Source organism: Gasterosteus aculeatus, chromosome 6 (assembly GCF_964276395.1).
Source record: "Gasterosteus aculeatus chromosome 6, fGasAcu3.hap1.1, whole genome shotgun sequence".
NCBI lineage: Eukaryota > Metazoa > Chordata > Actinopteri > Perciformes > Gasterosteidae > Gasterosteus > Gasterosteus aculeatus.
In genome coordinates this window covers 18,488,839-18,505,369 of record NC_135693.1, presented here as the reverse complement: position 1 = coordinate 18,505,369, position 16,531 = coordinate 18,488,839, and the positions used below count along the sequence as shown (strand labels likewise).

The 16,531-nt window shown below is 45.4% G+C and overlaps 3 protein-coding genes across 11 annotated transcripts; 2 read left to right on the top strand and 1 right to left on the bottom strand.

Annotated features, from left to right (window-relative positions):
* Window positions 1-1,014: 1,014 nt before the first annotated feature.
* Window positions 1,015-6,954, top strand: LOC120820535 (gap junction alpha-5 protein-like). 7 transcript variants are annotated; one of them, XM_078104926.1, is made up of 10 exons: window positions 1,232-1,368; window positions 2,530-2,590; window positions 2,668-2,728; window positions 3,502-3,576; window positions 3,872-3,983; window positions 4,085-4,249; window positions 4,340-4,639; window positions 4,719-4,784; window positions 4,858-5,006; window positions 5,672-6,954. In XM_078104926.1, exons 5-10 carry the CDS (start codon window positions 3,915-3,917, stop codon window positions 6,087-6,089), a joined length of 1,167 nt encoding a protein of 388 aa, XP_077961052.1. In that variant the 5' UTR covers window positions 1,232-1,368; window positions 2,530-2,590; window positions 2,668-2,728; window positions 3,502-3,576; window positions 3,872-3,914; the 3' UTR covers window positions 6,090-6,954. The 7 variants fall into 7 exon arrangements, with proteins under 7 accessions (XP_077961055.1, XP_077961049.1, XP_077961050.1 ...); XM_078104927.1 differs by having other exon boundaries at window positions 3,485-3,576; XM_078104924.1 differs by lacking the exon at window positions 2,530-2,590 and having other exon boundaries at window positions 1,041-1,368.
* Window positions 6,955-8,197: 1,243 nt separating this feature from the next.
* Window positions 8,198-13,286, bottom strand: LOC120820542 (cytochrome c). Of its 2 annotated transcripts, none has more exons than XM_040178454.2 (4): window positions 12,661-13,286; window positions 11,014-11,174; window positions 9,535-9,709; window positions 8,198-9,307 (listed from the first exon to the last, which is right to left on the bottom strand). In XM_040178454.2, exons 3-4 carry the CDS (start codon window positions 9,701-9,703, stop codon window positions 9,162-9,164), a joined length of 315 nt encoding a protein of 104 aa, XP_040034388.1. In that variant the 5' UTR covers window positions 9,704-9,709; window positions 11,014-11,174; window positions 12,661-13,286; the 3' UTR covers window positions 8,198-9,161. The 2 variants fall into 2 exon arrangements, with proteins under 2 accessions (XP_040034388.1, XP_077961058.1); XM_078104932.1 differs by lacking the exon at window positions 12,661-13,286 and adding an exon at window positions 12,164-12,240.
* rbm45 (RNA binding motif protein 45) lies at window positions 12,667-16,414 on the top strand. 2 transcript variants are annotated; one of them, XM_040178440.2, is made up of 11 exons: window positions 12,667-13,005; window positions 13,197-13,319; window positions 13,564-13,690; window positions 13,838-13,975; window positions 14,310-14,483; window positions 14,630-14,759; window positions 14,878-14,968; window positions 15,107-15,261; window positions 15,445-15,520; window positions 15,656-15,794; window positions 16,033-16,414. In XM_040178440.2, the coding sequence occupies exons 1-10, from the start codon at window positions 12,721-12,723 to the stop codon at window positions 15,770-15,772; spliced, it is 1,416 nt and encodes a 471-aa protein (XP_040034374.2). In that variant the 5' UTR covers window positions 12,667-12,720; the 3' UTR covers window positions 15,773-15,794; window positions 16,033-16,414. The 2 variants fall into 2 exon arrangements, with proteins under 2 accessions (XP_040034374.2, XP_040034373.2); XM_040178439.2 differs by having other exon boundaries at window positions 12,671-13,005; window positions 15,656-16,414.
* The last annotated feature ends 117 nt before the right edge of the window (window positions 16,415-16,531 follow it).

The window sequence follows — 16,531 nt, the reverse complement described above, 5'->3', positions numbered from 1 at the left end:
GTCCGTCTGCATGTCCGTCTGCATGTCGTCTGCATGTCCGTCTGCATGTCCGTCTGCATGTCCGTCTGTATGTCTGTCTGCATGTCCGTCTGCATGTCCGTCTGCATGTCCGTCTGTATGTCTGTCTGCATGTCTGTCTGCACGTCTGTCTGCACGTCGTCTGCACGTCGTCTGCCTGTCCGTCTGCATGTCGTCTGCTTGTCTATCTGCATGTCCGTCTGCATGTCGTCTGCATGTCGTCTGCATGTCTCTCTGCATGTCGTCTGCTTGTCTATCTGCATGTCCGTCTGCATGTCCGTCTGCATGTCTCTCTGCATGTCGTCTGCATGTCTCTCTGCATGTCGTCTGCATGTCTCTCTGCATGTCCGTCTGCATGTCCGTCTGCATGTCGTCTGCATGTCGTCTGCATGTCCGTCTGCATGTCGTCTGCATGTCCGTCTGCATGTTGTCTGCATGTCGTCTGCATGTCCGTCTGCATGTCGTCTGCATGTCCGTCTTTCTTACGAATCCATTTTCTCATTTCACTAAATGTTACGTTGTATGCGCTTGTTTAAATAATGTGGCATTTAATGCAAAACAAATGTAGTTGTTGGGCCGTGATGAAGGTACATATATGTACAATAAAAGAGAAGACAAAGAAGTATTTTCTCTTGTAGTGAATAAAAGGCAGAAGTGGTTGTCATGAATGATCGTGGGTGTGCCGACATGGGCTTAATGTTTCCCTGTGATGTTTATGTGTATGTAAGTGTGTTCAGGCCTGTGTTGAGTTTGTTCCCACAACAATATATAGCGACCGAACAGAGAGACGCACACGGAAGAATGGAGCCACACGGAGGAATGCACGACTCGGACCTGCAGCCATTGTGTCCAAATACAATATCTGACTTCCTTTAGATGCCAGACTCCACAGACACACACATGCATGCATGGGAGTTGAATAGCAGGCAGAGAGGCACTGGGCCCACTTCCTCGGCTGTGGAAGCGGGTGGGGGGCGGGGGGAGGGTGGAGGGGTTGGTACAAACTAGAGTCTCACACTCACTCCTGGTTAGTCCTCTGGCCACAAACTGCTCTCATCCGTCAGCTGAAGGAGCGCTACATTCGTTCATCTGTCCGTCTTTCTTGGATTTTGCTTCAAGTCGTCTCAAGGCCACATTCTGCCGCTCAAGTTGGAGAACCACACACGCACACATACACACACACACACTCACAAACAAACACACGAAAAGACAACTGGAAGACATCTGGACCGGTTCAAAGCACCTGACACACAAACACCTTCTCCTGCGTCAGGCCGCCGAAGAAGAGAACGGAGGCTGCTGAGGAAGAGGAGAGCAGCCACTTCATCCACGTCGTCGATCCTACATCAGGTAAAGCGTGTGTGTGTGTGTATTTGTGTGTCAGTGTCACAAACTTCAGGGTTAATGTTCAGTGTTTTCTCGTTAGTTTTATCCTCGTCTTGGTGGAAAATCCACAACAATCCACAAAATATATATATATATATATATATATATATATATATATATATATGTGTGTGTATATACTATACAATATATATTCATATATATATGTTACTAAAGAAAAATATTTAAATTTAGGAGTAAGAAGTAAAGAAAACCACCCTAAGTGGATGTAGTCATCAGAAAGAATGTTTAGCTCCAAGACCAAATGTGTTTGTTTCAGGAGAAACACGTTTAACGTGGCGCAAGAACCAACAAACTAAGAAGAAAGGAGTGAATCAAAGATAATCTGCCTTTTGTTCTTCTTATGAGAGACTTCAAAGTGGTTTATTCAGAGTAGAAAAGAAGCCAAAATTGGACCCAAATATGTAAATTAAAAGAAAGAAATTCAATGGAAATATTTTTGTACAAATCTTACATTTTTATTATATTGACACTTTTAATTGAGAGGTATTAATGATGTAAATATAAATAACTATTATTATCTGATCAAAAACATCCTCTGTCTGAGTGAACGGTTCATAATGTAATCCATCATTAACCAGCATGTGTGTGTGTGTGTGTGTGTGTGTGTGTGTGTGTGTGTGTGTGTGTGTGTGTGTTATCTAGACAGGATGCCGAACAATACTGAGTGCTGGACAGCGGACACACACACTAATACACACAAATGCACACAAACATGCACGCAAAGGTCGGGAGAAAGTCTATAGAAGGAAGTAATATTGTTATTAATGATGATGGGAGCACTTGTGAAAGACATAAATACACACACACACACACACACACACACACACACACACACACACACACACACACACACACACACACACACACACACACACACACACACACTTTTTGTTCAAAGCCAGCAGGTTTCCTAAGAACAGGAAGGGCGGGCCATTTAAGGTTTAAGGACGTTTAATAAATAAGGGAAGCTCAGAACAAGTTTAGGCTTTTTATTCCCGGCCTTTATGTTGCAGATATAAATCAATAAATGCAACAAAAAAAGATGCTCTAACTTTTGCTTTCATTTGGGACTTGAAATTCTCTCAAGATGTGTTCACTTTTTAGGGGGTTAAACCTGAACCGCCGCCATGTTGAGAGCTATTGAGAGGCCATTGATGCTCCAAACGTGGGTCTGGCACCCTCAAAGTGTGTAATTCACGGCTTCCATATCAGATCATATTCAGGCTGAGTTTCTCCCGACAGGGTGCTCCATTGATCGGTCGGGTTCGCCTGCAGCCACTTCCTTGTGACGGCTGAATTAAAAGTAAGATGTCTTTTCTTTTACCGCAGGGGGGGGATCAAATTCCTCTTATTTACAAAGGATCTTTTGAGAAACGCTTTAAAAAGTAAACAAGAAAAAAGGAAGTTCGAATTACAAGATGAAGATTAATTTACTCCCATAAAAAGACATTTGTGCAGCCTATCGTTGTGTCAAATGGTTGTTTGATCTCCACTTTAAAGACTGATGTGTGTGCAGACATTCATGGCATCATCACACACATATATTCTTTTTCTTACTGTAACTAATCTAGTATAATCTAGGCCTTTACTTAACTGTTGTTTCCTGTGAAGACGGAACTTTATTTTGAAAAGACTGTCTGAGGAAGAAGACATTTGTTGCTTGTGAGGAAAACGAGGAGTAACTTTTCTGATATTAATAACATATTACTTATTGATAGAGATAAGCTTTTAGTCAAAGGCAAATCCCTTACGTCTATTTAAAAAGGACAGTTTAAGAATAGAGAATAAACTTATGTGGACAATTCATGTGGCATAAAACGTGTGATGTTTTATTCAAATGTCATTTAATTTATTCACCCTGAGCTCCAAAACACCCAAAGTCAACAATAGTAATAAACTCCGCTGTCGTTTCCAGAATGTAGAAACAATATGTCATCATTTCTGTATTGTTTGTTTAATTGAATGAAACGCTCATTTTACAGGGAAGAAAATAGTAGTAGTCGCATGCGTAACACACCCACGCGTATTAAAAAGTGTGTGTGTGTGTGTGTGTTTACAGTAGTTTTTCTTTCCCAGAGTCAGACGGAGGGAGTGTGGGAATCCAGAGTGAAGCTAAACTAAGAAACGGGCACAGAAGTATTTTTTAATGGGGTCAGGACCGGACCGGCGAGGGATAATAAGAGAACACACACACACACAAACACACACATTGTGCTTTGGTCAGCTGTGCATTTTCCATCAAAGTATAACTATACCCTAAAATGGATCTACAGGTTTTATTCTATTATTGGATCGATGATTTGAATCGTCTTACCCGCTAAATGCTTTTTGGCTGGGGTATTTTTAACAGACATTTTCACAACTAATGAACCAGAGGATGAGATTGCCATGAAGCTGAACGTGACCTCGATGCACACAAACACCTTGTCTCTGATTTTGGTTCCAGCTGAGAGACAAATAAATAAATAGAAAGTCTGCGCTGAGCCGTCATGGCGGACTGGAGCCTGCTGGGAAACTTCCTGGAGGAAGTGCAGGAGCACTCGACCTCCGTTGGCAAGGTTACAACACACATGAAATATAAAATGAAAAATCAATTATCAATAACTGTTCGTCTGAACCCGAAGCGAATCGTTGTTTCTCCCTCTCACCTCCTCCACAGGTGTGGCTGACCGTCCTCTTCATCTTCCGCATCCTGGTGCTCGGGACGGCCGCCGAGTCGTCCTGGGGAGACGAGCAGGAGGACTTCAACTGCGACACCGAGCAGCCGGGCTGCGAGAACGTTTGCTACGACCGAGCTTTCCCCATCGCCCACATACGATACTGGGTAACGGGGGCCGCAGAGGGGAGGAGCAGCTGTTCACATCTGGTCGCTGTTGTCAATCGGGTTACATCACACACATTCGTTGCCCGCCAGGTGCTGCAGATCGTGTTCGTGTCCACTCCCAGCCTCATCTACATGGGCCACGCCATGCACACCGTCCGCATGGAGGAGAAGAGGAGGAGCCGGGAGGAGGAGGACGGGGACGGGGGGGAGAGGCAGGAGGACCCGGGAGGGGGCGGAGGGGATGGAGGAGGAGAGAAACACGGGAGGAAAGGAGAGAAGGACAGAGGAAAGGAGGAAAGCAGAGACGGTCAGGCGGCAGGTCGAGTGCGTCTGAGGGGCGCGCTGCTGCAGACGTACGTCCTGAGCATCCTGCTGCGGAGCGTCATGGAGGTACAACGACAATGAGAGAAGAATAACAGACGTGTAGTGTTTAATGACCCCACCTGACTGTGATTGGACCTCCACTCAGGTGGTGTTCCTGCTCCTCCAGTACTTCATGTACGGCGTCTTCCTCAACCCTCTGTATGTCTGCAAGGTAAAACCAGGCGTCTGAGTCACGGTGTTCCTAACGCGAGATTCGGGCCCTCACACACTGTCTCCCCCCGCAGGCCTGGCCGTGTCCTCATCCAGTGAACTGTTACGTCTCCAGGCCGACGGAGAAGAACGTCTTCATAGTGTTCATGATGACCGTGTCCGCCGTCTCCCTGCTCCTCAGCGTGCTCGAGCTGCATCACCTGGCGTGGAGACACTGCTGCAGGTACGCGCGCTCACCGTAACTTTAAGAGGGTTTGTGTCTTTTAATGAGATCAGACAGACAACAGCTGGCAAGAGTGTTCACTTATTCAAAGCACAAACATTAGATATTAAAAAAGAGAATGTATGTTGCCATCAGTGCTGGAAAATACTGTTATATACATGTATATGTAATACAAATATATTGCAGAATCAACAGTACTGTCAGGGATGCGGGGAAGGCAGGACTCAAACGCAGACTTTTAACCAAAAAAAACACTTTAATAGTCAAAAAAGGCAGAAAACAAAAGGCCAAGGGTCAAAAAACGCACACAGGAACCAGGGCAAAAAGGCAGGCAGGAACTAGACACATCCGGGACATTCGACAATGACGCAACAAGTGACAAGAGACACACACGGCTTAAATCCACTAGGGAAGTGCAGGTGGTTGGAAACAATCAGACAATCACAGGGGATGACAGGACAAGGCAGGAAGTTACCCAGGGAGACAAGAAGCAGAAAACTACAAAATAAGACAGGAAATAAACCCACACCGTGACAGATGCTTTTGAGACTTTCTATTGACCTTTACTGGAGGGGACAAGTGAGGTCAAGGAAGACGTGGAGGACGTGTTGGCGCGCACATTGAGTTGTGTTTTGTGATGTGAAATGTGATTTCTCTGTTTGCAGGCGTCATTTCTCAAGAGCGAAGGCCGTCACTCTAGCCAACGCCTCGCTGGCCCGTCAGCTCTCTGTGCCCCCCCCGCTGCCGCCCACCCCTCCCCCGGACTTCAACCAGTGCGTGATGGGCTCCTCCCACTTCCTGCCGCTCCCTTTCCCCAACCACCGCCTCGCCGACCAGCAGAACTCCGACAACATGGCCGCCGAGAAGAACAAAATGGCCGCTGCCGCCGCAGAGGAGGTGACCCTCCTCCAGATGAGCCGCTACTCGCCCGCGTGGCCCGCGGCGGGCGGCGGTCAGATCCAAGATGGCGGATACCTGAGGACCGGCGACGGGGAGACGGGCGGGGGTCACAGGGACCGACGGAGGTTCAGCAGGACGAGCGGAACGAGCAGCCGGACCCGAGCCGACGACCTCTCGGTTTAGAGGTCACGCTCAGGACATCGTCCTCGTTGAAGAACGGACCCTCTGTTGTCACATCAGGACGAAAGTCTCAAGCAACGCGCGATAAAAAAGAAGTTACATTATTCATGCGTTTCACAAAAAAATGCGTGCAGTCTTTTCAAAGTAAACTACTCAGTTATCTTTAGGCAACAAAATGATTTAACTAACTTTGTGAATTTTGTTTGTTTGTAAACGACTGGGCCTCACGTCCCTCTCGGACGTCCCACATGGAGGGGAACTTGTTTGACTACTGACACTTTTAACACTTTTTTTTGGTGTACTTGATTTATGTTAATGTCTCATCGTGGCGGTGAACATCTGGACTGAAACACGTTGGACAATATTTTTGGTCTGAAAAGTAGGTTTTGTGTTATTTGCAGACTCCTGTTGATTATTGTTGAACTCGATGTGACTCGGTCGTGGAGCCTTAATAGAAATGTTTTCCACAACAGACATTTTGACATTATATGGTAGTAAAAGCTCCCAGTTGTCCCAGATACCAGGACACTGAGCAGAAGCTGCAAAATGGAATTTAGCAATCATTTATTTTATATTTTTTGCACTTTTTTCTTTTTTTTTGCACGATTTTTCTACTGACATATAAATTAATGTGAAATAATGTGAAAAAAAGACCTACTAATGGTGGAAACGTTGCAATTTCAAAGGACTGCTGTGGGAATATCCTGGTGGTTTTATTAAAACATATCTTCTTGATCAATTGTTACACGTCAATTTTAGGATTTCATGTTCTCCCTTTCTGAAAATATTATATTAGTATTTTCTCCGTTATTCAGATTAAGTGTACCAGCTAGCTGTTATTGAAATAACAGTAAAACTCAGTATTTAAGGCCTGTTGTGGATAACTCATTTGTACCCTTGACACACTTAAATAACCCCCTGGCATCAACACATCTATTATAATAAATGGCTTTGTATGTGTGGTTCAGAAAGGCCCAAAATACAACAACATTTTCCCCCTGAGGCATCGTTATGGCAACTAGAGATCACGTTGCATTGCTTGAAGGCTCTTTATATCCCCTTTGACCCACCCGGTTTATTTCTAACCGGAGGTTTAAAAAGTTTGAGAAAGGGGCACCGTGGTATTCAAGAGAAAGCTGTTCCTCGTTGCCGGGGCAAAGGTCAAGTTTCAGCTGATGTGAGAGTTTCCAGTCAGGCCATCTTAACGCATCAGGAATGTTTGGGAACTGAAAAAATGTTCTTTCCCTTTTCTTCTCCTCCCATCCGCCATGTTTACCCGAGTTTAAAATCAAAATCGAAATCAAAAGATGAAATGGTAAATAAATAATCATTTGATGGTAAATTAAGGATAATCGTTTCTTTTTTAAATGTCAGAAATAAAACCGAAGAAAACCAGTTAATTCAAATGACGTAGATGGGAGGGCTGTACTCTGGAAGGCTTAAAAGAGAAGCTTAAACACGCTCATAGGAGAATTGGAAAGGAAATATGCCAAACACTTATTTGAGAAGTGAAATCAAAACAGAGTTGTACATTTATTAGTATCTGTTTAGGCTCCCTCTTGTGGCTCAATACAGAACTGCATGTTGAAGACAACATCTTTGATATTTGTGAGGTTTATCACGTAGCGCTCTGAAATGTGATTTTAATGTTACTCGTTCTTCTACTGGATCGATTTTCAAGAATGACTTTTGCTTAAAAACAAGCTGACGGTCCAGTTGAAGCTCTGTAAGGTGGAGCTGGAGATCGTCACCGATATTTGATTCTCTGTAGATTCAGCACTTTATTCTAAGAGTTAGAGTTCAGGGGCCATCGACGACGGTCCTGAGAAACAAGTGTATGAGTGTACACACACACACACACACACCTGTCACTGTGCTTTGGTCCCGTGTCCGCTGTATTTATATCTCAGAAGGGAGACCCTTGTTTACAGCTGGCTGTGCGTGTACACGCGTGTGTGTGTGTGTGTACCTTCTTCCGTTGCTCCTTTTAAATGTCAGAGTGTCATTTTAAAATAACACATAACATTGTTAATTTAGTGTGTCTGATTATTTGTATGATTTTATTGTTTGGCTGTTTCTAACGCGTTTCAATGAGGAGACAAGCAGTCCTGTTTATATTGCTGGATGTTTTATTTGAATTTAGTCTTCATCCATCCCGTCCACAACATTATGATATTGTTCATGAGCATTCAGAGTTTTGCTGTTGTACGTCAACGGCAAGCAGCCCCCATCGAAACATTTCACAAGCGACAGTAAAATAATTTAAAACGTTTCTCTTTTCAGGCCTGTGAAACCAGGTAAATAACATAACCTCCCTTCTCTCCGGATAGTTCCTGCGTGGGGTACAGTAGCTGCGCAGGTGATCGTTTGCCAGCTGATTTCACAGCGGTGGGATCTCAGCGTGGTTTGAAGGCATTTATACACATTTATATATTCATACCCAACAATTCCTAGCTGTAGGGAGACTGTAGTTCTCAGTGTCACTGTATTAAGAAGAAAATAAAAGTTTGTACCGGGTCTGGTGACTAGCGGGGCCTTAAAAACAGGAGGTCAGGGGCTGCTTCAGTTACCTAACAGGTCTTTGAATGAAACACTTTGTCGTGGTAAGTGATAGTTTCTGACCACGAACAGATGAGGACAGGACAAGAGAGCGTAGAAAGTCTCTGGTTAGAAACTCCAGGTGGCATGAAAGCTTTTCTCTTAGTAATAGGTTTAGAAATGTTAAAGATGCAGTGTAGCTCTGTACCAGACATGTGATTAAAAACAGAATGAGTGGCGGGCCAGGTGACCTATCCACTTGAGAAATATTAAATAATGGGCTTAGTTAGTACAGAGCCACACAGAAAATAAAATAAGACAGTAGTTTCATGTTCGGCCATTTGAACAATTGCCTGCATCCTAAACTTATAATAACATTAGCTGTTAGCTCACTGCGCACTTTTCTAACCATAGATGACATAAATTAACTTCCTCTGCAAATGACTCAACATAAAACGGTATATTCAGCATGTGTACATCTAATAATAACAAAAATAAAATAATATGACGTTAAATATTGTGAATTTAATGACTGCTTCATGAAGTTGCTGATTTAAGGTAGGCGATGAGGTCTGTGCGCTCTCCCTTCTTTTTGATGCCGGCGAAGATCATTTTGGTTCCGGGAATGTACTTCTTGGGGTTCTCCAGGTATTCCATCAAGGTGTCCTCCCCCCACACAATACCTGGGAGAAGACAGATGATCGATGATCAAAGCGGGTAAAAGAATTTGGGCGGGATAACGGAGACTGAGCGTCAGTAACAAAAGGTGTTGATTAGTTATGACACGATTACCTTTAGAAAACTACAATGTAACAATGTATTCACTGTAGTTACATGTGTCACACCTTCCCATGATTGCACATAATATTTTAACTACGGATATCTTGATCGTCGAGCCTCGTGAACTGACCTTTGCTCTTGTTGGCGTCCGTGTATGAAAAACCATCGGCCTGGCCGGTCTTGCGTCCGAACAGGCCCCAGAGGTTGGGGCCCACCTTGTGTTTGCCCCCCTCCTCTACTGTGTGGCACTGAGCACACTTCTGGACGAAGGCCTTCTTTCCCTTGGCAATGTCTCCCATAGTCAGCTGAGTGAAGAGAGTGTGAAGTATGAACACAAATTCAGAATATAATACAATAGACAGCAGGGAGCTCATTCACGGGGCCATGTTGTGAAGGTCGCTGAAGGTCACACCTGGAGCCCCGGGCGTCCTACACGTACCCTTAACTAAGTTAAGTTATGGCGCCGCCGAGGTCGTTTCAAGGAAATGGGCCATGAAACGTGCACACGGAAACGCTCCAAACCAGCGCGGCGGCGCATACCGTCAAGTTACCTCCCCGAATTTAGCTCCCCAGCGGGAGGCCTCGGCTCGGGTTACATCCCGGGGAAAGCTGCCGGTCTGGGGGAGTTAGTAACGCGTCGCCCGCACCGAGGAGCAGCCAGGACCGACGGCACCGGTGTAACGGCAAAATATGTTCCCGTGCGCGTCACGTTCCCAAAGCAACGACTCCACGTCGAGAAGGCGTTTCAAATAGAAAGCGGTTATTATGGGTGTTACAAAAAAAACAACGTAATATGTCACCGGAATAGACATTTGTTTGAAATGTCCTGACGTGATCCAAGCTAACGTCGGTAATAACCTACCATTATCTAACGTTACGTCACGTCTAATGGTAGATTCCTCATTCCGTGTTGCTATGAGCCATAGGCTCCCAGTACACCACACATTAATGTATACATTTTATAAGTTAAAAAGGTTAACACACGGTTAGCATAAATGCTGTAGCAGCCGCTAACATGTCAGCGGGGGGGGGGGGGGGGGGGATACCGGATACCCGGTTGTCCCTTTCTACAAGGACACGCAAGCGCCGCCAAAGCGAAAGCAGTTCCCCGGTCAAACCTGCTTATATGGTATTAATGGTCCCATTGTAGTGCACACATCCACTGTGCTAGCATGCCAGTAAGGTTAGCCCGGGTGTGCGTCCATGTCACATATTCGAGATGTCAAGGATGCTTCAATGTCGACGTCCTAACATCCTCTGCGGTGTTAGCTAACACTTTTTACCGACTCGGCGAGAACATTAGGAAGGAGCTTAAATGTAAACCTTCCGCACACTACGGAAATGCGCCATTATATTTGCGCATTACACTTGTACAACTGCCTGGGTTGATTAACCCGTTTGGTTAAGGTTACGTTAAAGGAGCCATTCAATAGCGCTAACGTTAGCTAGCTAAAGCTAAAGCTAAAGCTAAGGCTAAACCGTTAGGAATCTTTTATTCTTCTTCTTGCATTCCTTCTGCTGTGCTTCGTTTCATTTCAGTGGAATGAAACGATCTCAAAACGCGACATGTATTTGCTACACCTGCTAAATATGAAATATAAATAATTACCTTTGGATTAAAATCACGCCGGTGGAGGTTGAAGCTGCTTCTGTCGGCTGATGAGCAGGTTTCTGTCTGGCGGACGTAAAGAAGGTCACTTCACTTTAGAGGCACCGGCATTTGACGTCATCATCCGATCACGTGCCTAACAGTCCGGCCCAGTCCCATTTCTAGAAAGACAAGTTTCCTTAACTGAAGTCACATCGTTACATAGATTAGAAAATCGATGGATATTGGGGACGCAATGCTTAATATATACACTAATGAAATAGTCTGTTTTAGAAAATGTAAAATATGGCGTTGAAGATTAGTCGATATTCTTGTGGAAGATGAGACCAGGGTCCTAGAATGACGCGAGAAATGTATTTTGTCACGCGTACACGCAACTGGTCGCATATCTCAGCTTCCAGGCACCTGTCGGAGAAGCCTTTTAGGGGGATCCATCGCATGTACACACAGAAATATGTATTTTCTGCCATTATGGAATATAGTGAAGAATATATCCAAGTACATGTGATCAATACATAACTTTTATTTTGCCATATTTATTGATATACTTCTAACATATACTTGTGTAATAGTAAGTAAACGTTCATACACACATCACCTCTCTGAAGTTCCTCACAATAAAAGATACAAGTAAGACGTAAAGAAGGAACAACGTATAAGTAAGAAAGATGATTCAATAAAACTAAGGTGACCACCATATCCTCAAGGGCAACAGCTGGAGTTAACAACCGCAAAGCACCGCCCCCTTTAGTTTTCGACACGGTCAGAGTTTAACCTCGGTGACAACCTGACATAAGACACGAGCCTCTGACGCAATATCATCAGCTGACTGCCGTGTTACGCGCACACACACACCTTGTCAAGCACATACCTATAGTTGGCATTCACATTGTAGTGGTTGTCGACAAAGACTTATAGAACATTACTGTATTACAATATTAGGCGCAGGAAGACTATTTTTCTTTTCCAACTCTATATTTAAAAATAAAAATGCAATTGGTATAGCCTATTGCGTTACCAGGGGAAATATGCATTTATTGCGTATGCTTTCTGAGCCAGTTTGTAATAAACTATATAACACACTGGTAAAACAAAATTACTTTACTAAGACAAAACGAACCGTTTGTGACTGTTCGTTTATTTTTGTTACCTAATATTTGCACACGAGATTCTCGACTCAACCCGTGACATCGCGAGAGTTCCAGCCGCCGTGGACGCACCCCGTCATAACTGCCGTTACCATCGACATGCATGTCTGTGGCCGTTACAGCCTCCATCCAGTAGGAGGCAATAAACGATCAGTCTCTTCTTCGGTCAGCCCTCGTGATAGCTTCCCGGACATGGGAATTTACACAACTATCCAACCACAAACCGCTAAATTAGGAGTAAACTAACTCAATGCAACTTATGGTCAACAAGTATAAAGATGAAGTCCTATGACTTGTTTTTCCTTTGCTGTCCCTTCCATACACTTACTACATCCTCCACATTCTGTTTTTCTAAACCACATTTCTCTTAGTATATTATTTTTCAATGTCGTCATGAATAAATAAACGACGGTCGCCGTCTTTCGGCCACGGTCTACCCGACTAACTGGTTTTAAAATTTTCCGAGTTTACGGAGGAAGAGGGAGGTTACGAGGCGCACCTGAATGCAGCACCGAAGGCCGCTTGATGCCGCGGCAGTGTGGCGAGGCGAAGGACCAAGATGGAGGAGTTCCCAACAAACACCAACACAAAACAAACCGAAAACCTCGACGAACCTCCCAACAGTCGGCTTTTCGTGGTCACGAGTCGGTCCATAACCGAGGATGAGCTTCGGGAAAGCTTTTCAGTTTACGGAGACATCCACGGCGTCTGGGTCGTCAAAGACAAGCAGACGAAGGAGTCCAAAGGAATTGCTTATGTGAAATTCGCCAAGTCATCGCAGGCCTGCCTGGCCATGGAGGAGATGCACGGCAGAGTCCTGGTGGAGGGGACTAAACCCGTCAAGGTACCGCCGACGCATGGCTCGCTATGGCAACACGGTTTAGGGTTGACGGTATCATGTCGATGTTCCGTTGGTGCGTGTTGTTAGCTTGCTAGCAGTGCTACAGCTAATGGGCGGAAGCCTCCCCGGTTTCAAAATACTGTCGTAAACCGGAGGGAGTTTGGTGACCGGGTGGTTTCTTGTTGGTCGTGTAGGTGTTCATCGCGCAGTCCAGGTCCTCAACGAGACACAGAGACGTAGAGGATGAGGAGCTGACCAGGATCTTCGTTATGATCCCGAAGTCCTTCTCGGAGGAGGACCTTAAGGACACATTCAAAGTAACTCATTCATATTCAGTACTTTAATACTGTGCTCATTCAAACCAATGGACTTATTTATTTCCTCTTTTCCTATTTATAACTCTCTGAAATAGTAGAATGACCTAGAAGATTCTCTGGAACTGCCATCTTTTGACACTTCCTATGAATGGAAACATTGAACAAAGCTTTATCCCACACAACCAGTTTAGCAGCATGCCTGAGGACCGATGTCATCCCTGGCTTTGTCTCCGTCTCTCTTCAGGAGTACGGCGATATCGAGTATTGTGTGATCATCAAGAATAAGTCCACCGGGGAAAGCAAAGGCCTGGGCTACGTGAGATACTACAAACCCTCCCAAGCTGCCATCGCCATAGAGAACTGTGACAAAAGTAATTTCAAAAGCCTTCACGGATCCATTACTGGTGGTGGAAGTGGCCGCGGGAAGAAACGCGGTTTGGTCTTAATGCCAAGGATTAGTTGATGCTGTCTGAGAGCTGTGGCGTTGATGATGATGATGATGACGGCGGTGTTGTTAGCTTACAGGGCCATCCTCGCCGAACCTCGCACCAAGGCGCCAGTGACCGAAGACTACTCCGGGGGAACGTCCAGAGGCGATTACTCGGGTGGTGGCGGTGGCGGCAGTGACTCCTCTAACCAGTATGCCTTTCCTATGGGTACGCCGCTGTTTGACCTCCTTATTCGGTATTCATCAGGCTTCCAGTTTTCAGTTCAACGCCTGTGATCAGCTCGTAGGTCGGGAGCGAGACACTCAGCACTGATGCCTGTGCTTTGTGTCGTACTTTAAAGACCTCATTGTTCAATAACGGGTGTTTAAATTGTGGCCCGATACATTTTTAGCATCTGCACCGATGTTTATATGAGTAGGCACCTGTTTTCCTGCCAATTACTTCCCATTATTCAATTCGTTTTATTTCATTTTGCATAGCCCAAAATTATAAATGCGCCTCGGACTGCTTACCTGTCCTCCCCCCTGGTGTCCCTCCACAGCTGACCATGGCAACTACCCGGCCATCGACTACCGCTCCAGCGTGGACTTCACGTGCTGCCTCATGATGTCGACGCGGGCCGCGCTGAGCCAGGAGCAGGTTTTCGCTCTCTTTGACCTTATTCCCGGCATGGAGTACTGTGAGCTGCAGAGAGACGCTTACGGAATGAACAAAGGTTAGTGTGATCGCAAAGGCCGGCCTTCATTCCCCCCGGCAGTGCCAGTTGTTATTCGCTTACCGTTCGTTGGTTGTCACACCAGCTGCAGTTGTGTGTGAGTTCTTTGATGCCTCTAAACCTAAAACTTGTCCTGTCGGCCTCAGGTCACGCTCTGATTCGCTACGCCAATCTGGGATCGTCGTTTTACGCCAGAGAAAAGCTGAATGGCTTTGAATATCCGCCCGGCAACAGGCTGTCAGTCAATTTTGTGGACGACGGCGAGGACCGCAGCAGGTACACACAGCCACACGCGTGTATATTCTCATTAAAAAACACCAGCATGTCTGCAGTAAAGTTTGCTACGTGGTTGGAAGTGTTTGGCGACGCTGAGACGGCTCTTGTTTCTGTGTAGTCCCATCGGTCGGATGGCCGTGCAGTTTGTTACAACTCAGATGATGTCGGCACCGTGGAACGGACCCTCCTCCAGCCAATCAATGAAACCTGTAAGTATATATATTTCCTTTCAGGTTATATTAACTCTTAAGTTCTTATCTCTGTACACAGTTCTTGTATTTTAGACCTTTTATTGACATGTTGAAGCACAATCGCTCATCCTGTGTGTGTGTGTCTTTGTCCTCCAGAGTTTCCCCATCTCCCCGATGCTCCGGATCCAGACGGACGTCAACCTGCCGCCTCTGAAAAAGCTCGCCCCCCCCGACAGCAAGGCAAAGGAGCGCTTGTTTGTCGTGTTCAGTCCCTCCCCGCTGCCTCCCGATGTGCTGGAGGACGTTTTCTGGTTGGCCTCATATTCATTTATCGTACTCATTCGTAACAACACGACAGGCACGTTCCATTAACCAGTAGATCAAATCCATCATCTCGCTACGCTGGAAGGGAGAGTCCCGCTAAATGCTCTTACATTACTGTGCAATTATCCTGCAGACAATCGGGCGTAACAAAGAATTCTGTCTGTTTGTAGTCGCTACGGTTCCCTCATCGAGGTCCATTTGGTCCCTGGAAGGAAGGTCGGATACATGAAGTATTCAGAGAAACAGGTGAGACTTTGGACTGAAGGTGGAGCGTGTAAAGAACAGAAGAATAGGCGGCATTGGTTGTAAGAAAGATGTCTGTATAAATGCAGACTTTAGAATGAATGCCAGTAAAGATGGAGTCGCATGTTCTCCGCTCAGTGTGCAGACGACGCCATGGCGGCGCTCCACGGTCAGGTCGTCAACGGCGTGAAGATGAAGGTGATGCTGGCCGATCCCCCCAGAGAGGAATCCCATAAACGGCCTCGGAACTTCTAGGAACACGTGACCCAAATGGGCGGTAAGTTTTCTGCGGCAGCGAACGGCAGTATTAACCGAAGACCTGTGTACCAAAGCACTTCAGCGTGCGATGCTCGTTACGTGGTTTTTAAAAGCTACAGCGAGCAGAGAAGAAGAACATGACCACTTTGGCATCCAAGTTTAATCTAACACACCTGTAAAACTGCTTCCTGTCGTCGTGGTGACAGCTGAGTTCTTGTCTCTCCCTGTGAATAACACTGCAGCTTCTTGTTCCCTAGGCGACTGTTGTCACGACACAATGACACCTGACCTGACCGACCGACCCATATCAAGACCTCCTCCCGACCACTGACCCGACCTTTGACACCTGTATGACCGTACTTCTATCCGGTGACTCACTGATAGTAAATAGCAAGCGGAAGCAGCAGCTGAAGTGGAGTCTTAATCATTCGTCTGTGTAGTTTGTGGTAAGCGCCGTGTTTTTATCATGTTCACTTTGGGTTGGGGGGCATTTTTTTTTTTATCCTGATAGCAGGAAAAGATTTGTTTTAAATCTGGTCTTTTTTATTAATTGTATTCCCTGTTATCTCCTCCCTCCCCATGTAAAGCTTAGGTGAAAGGTGTTAGATTGTACAAGTTCAAATAAATCATTTAAACATCGCCTTCAGCCTCGTCTTTTAATATTTAGAATTTTATTTCAATCATGTTTTTTGAACAATTGTCAGATTTCTTGTGAAGTGAAGGTAAATAAAGTGAGTTACAACCACAAAAGCATCT

Coding starts and splice junctions, on each gene's coding strand:
- LOC120820542 (XM_040178454.2), bottom strand. CDS start 9,703: ATGGGAGACATTGCCAAGGGAAAGAAGGCCTTCGTCCAGAAGTGTGCT. Junction 9,308..9,534: donor GGACGCCAACAAGAGCAAAG/GTCAGTTCACGA, acceptor GTCTTCTCCCAG/GTATTGTGTGGGGGGAGGAC.
- LOC120820535 (XM_078104929.1), top strand. CDS start 3,915: ATGGCGGACTGGAGCCTGCTGGGAAACTTCCTGGAGGAAGTGCAGGAG. Junction 4,640..4,718: donor TGCTGCGGAGCGTCATGGAG/GTACAACGACAA, acceptor ACCTCCACTCAG/GTGGTGTTCCTGCTCCTCCA. Junction 5,007..5,671: donor GCGTGGAGACACTGCTGCAG/GTACGCGCGCTC, acceptor CTCTGTTTGCAG/GCGTCATTTCTCAAGAGCGA.
- rbm45 (XM_040178440.2), top strand. CDS start 12,721: ATGGAGGAGTTCCCAACAAACACCAACACAAAACAAACCGAAAACCTC. Junction 14,484..14,629: donor CGCTTACGGAATGAACAAAG/GTTAGTGTGATC, acceptor TGTCGGCCTCAG/GTCACGCTCTGATTCGCTAC. Junction 15,521..15,655: donor TGAAGTATTCAGAGAAACAG/GTGAGACTTTGG, acceptor TTCTCCGCTCAG/TGTGCAGACGACGCCATGGC.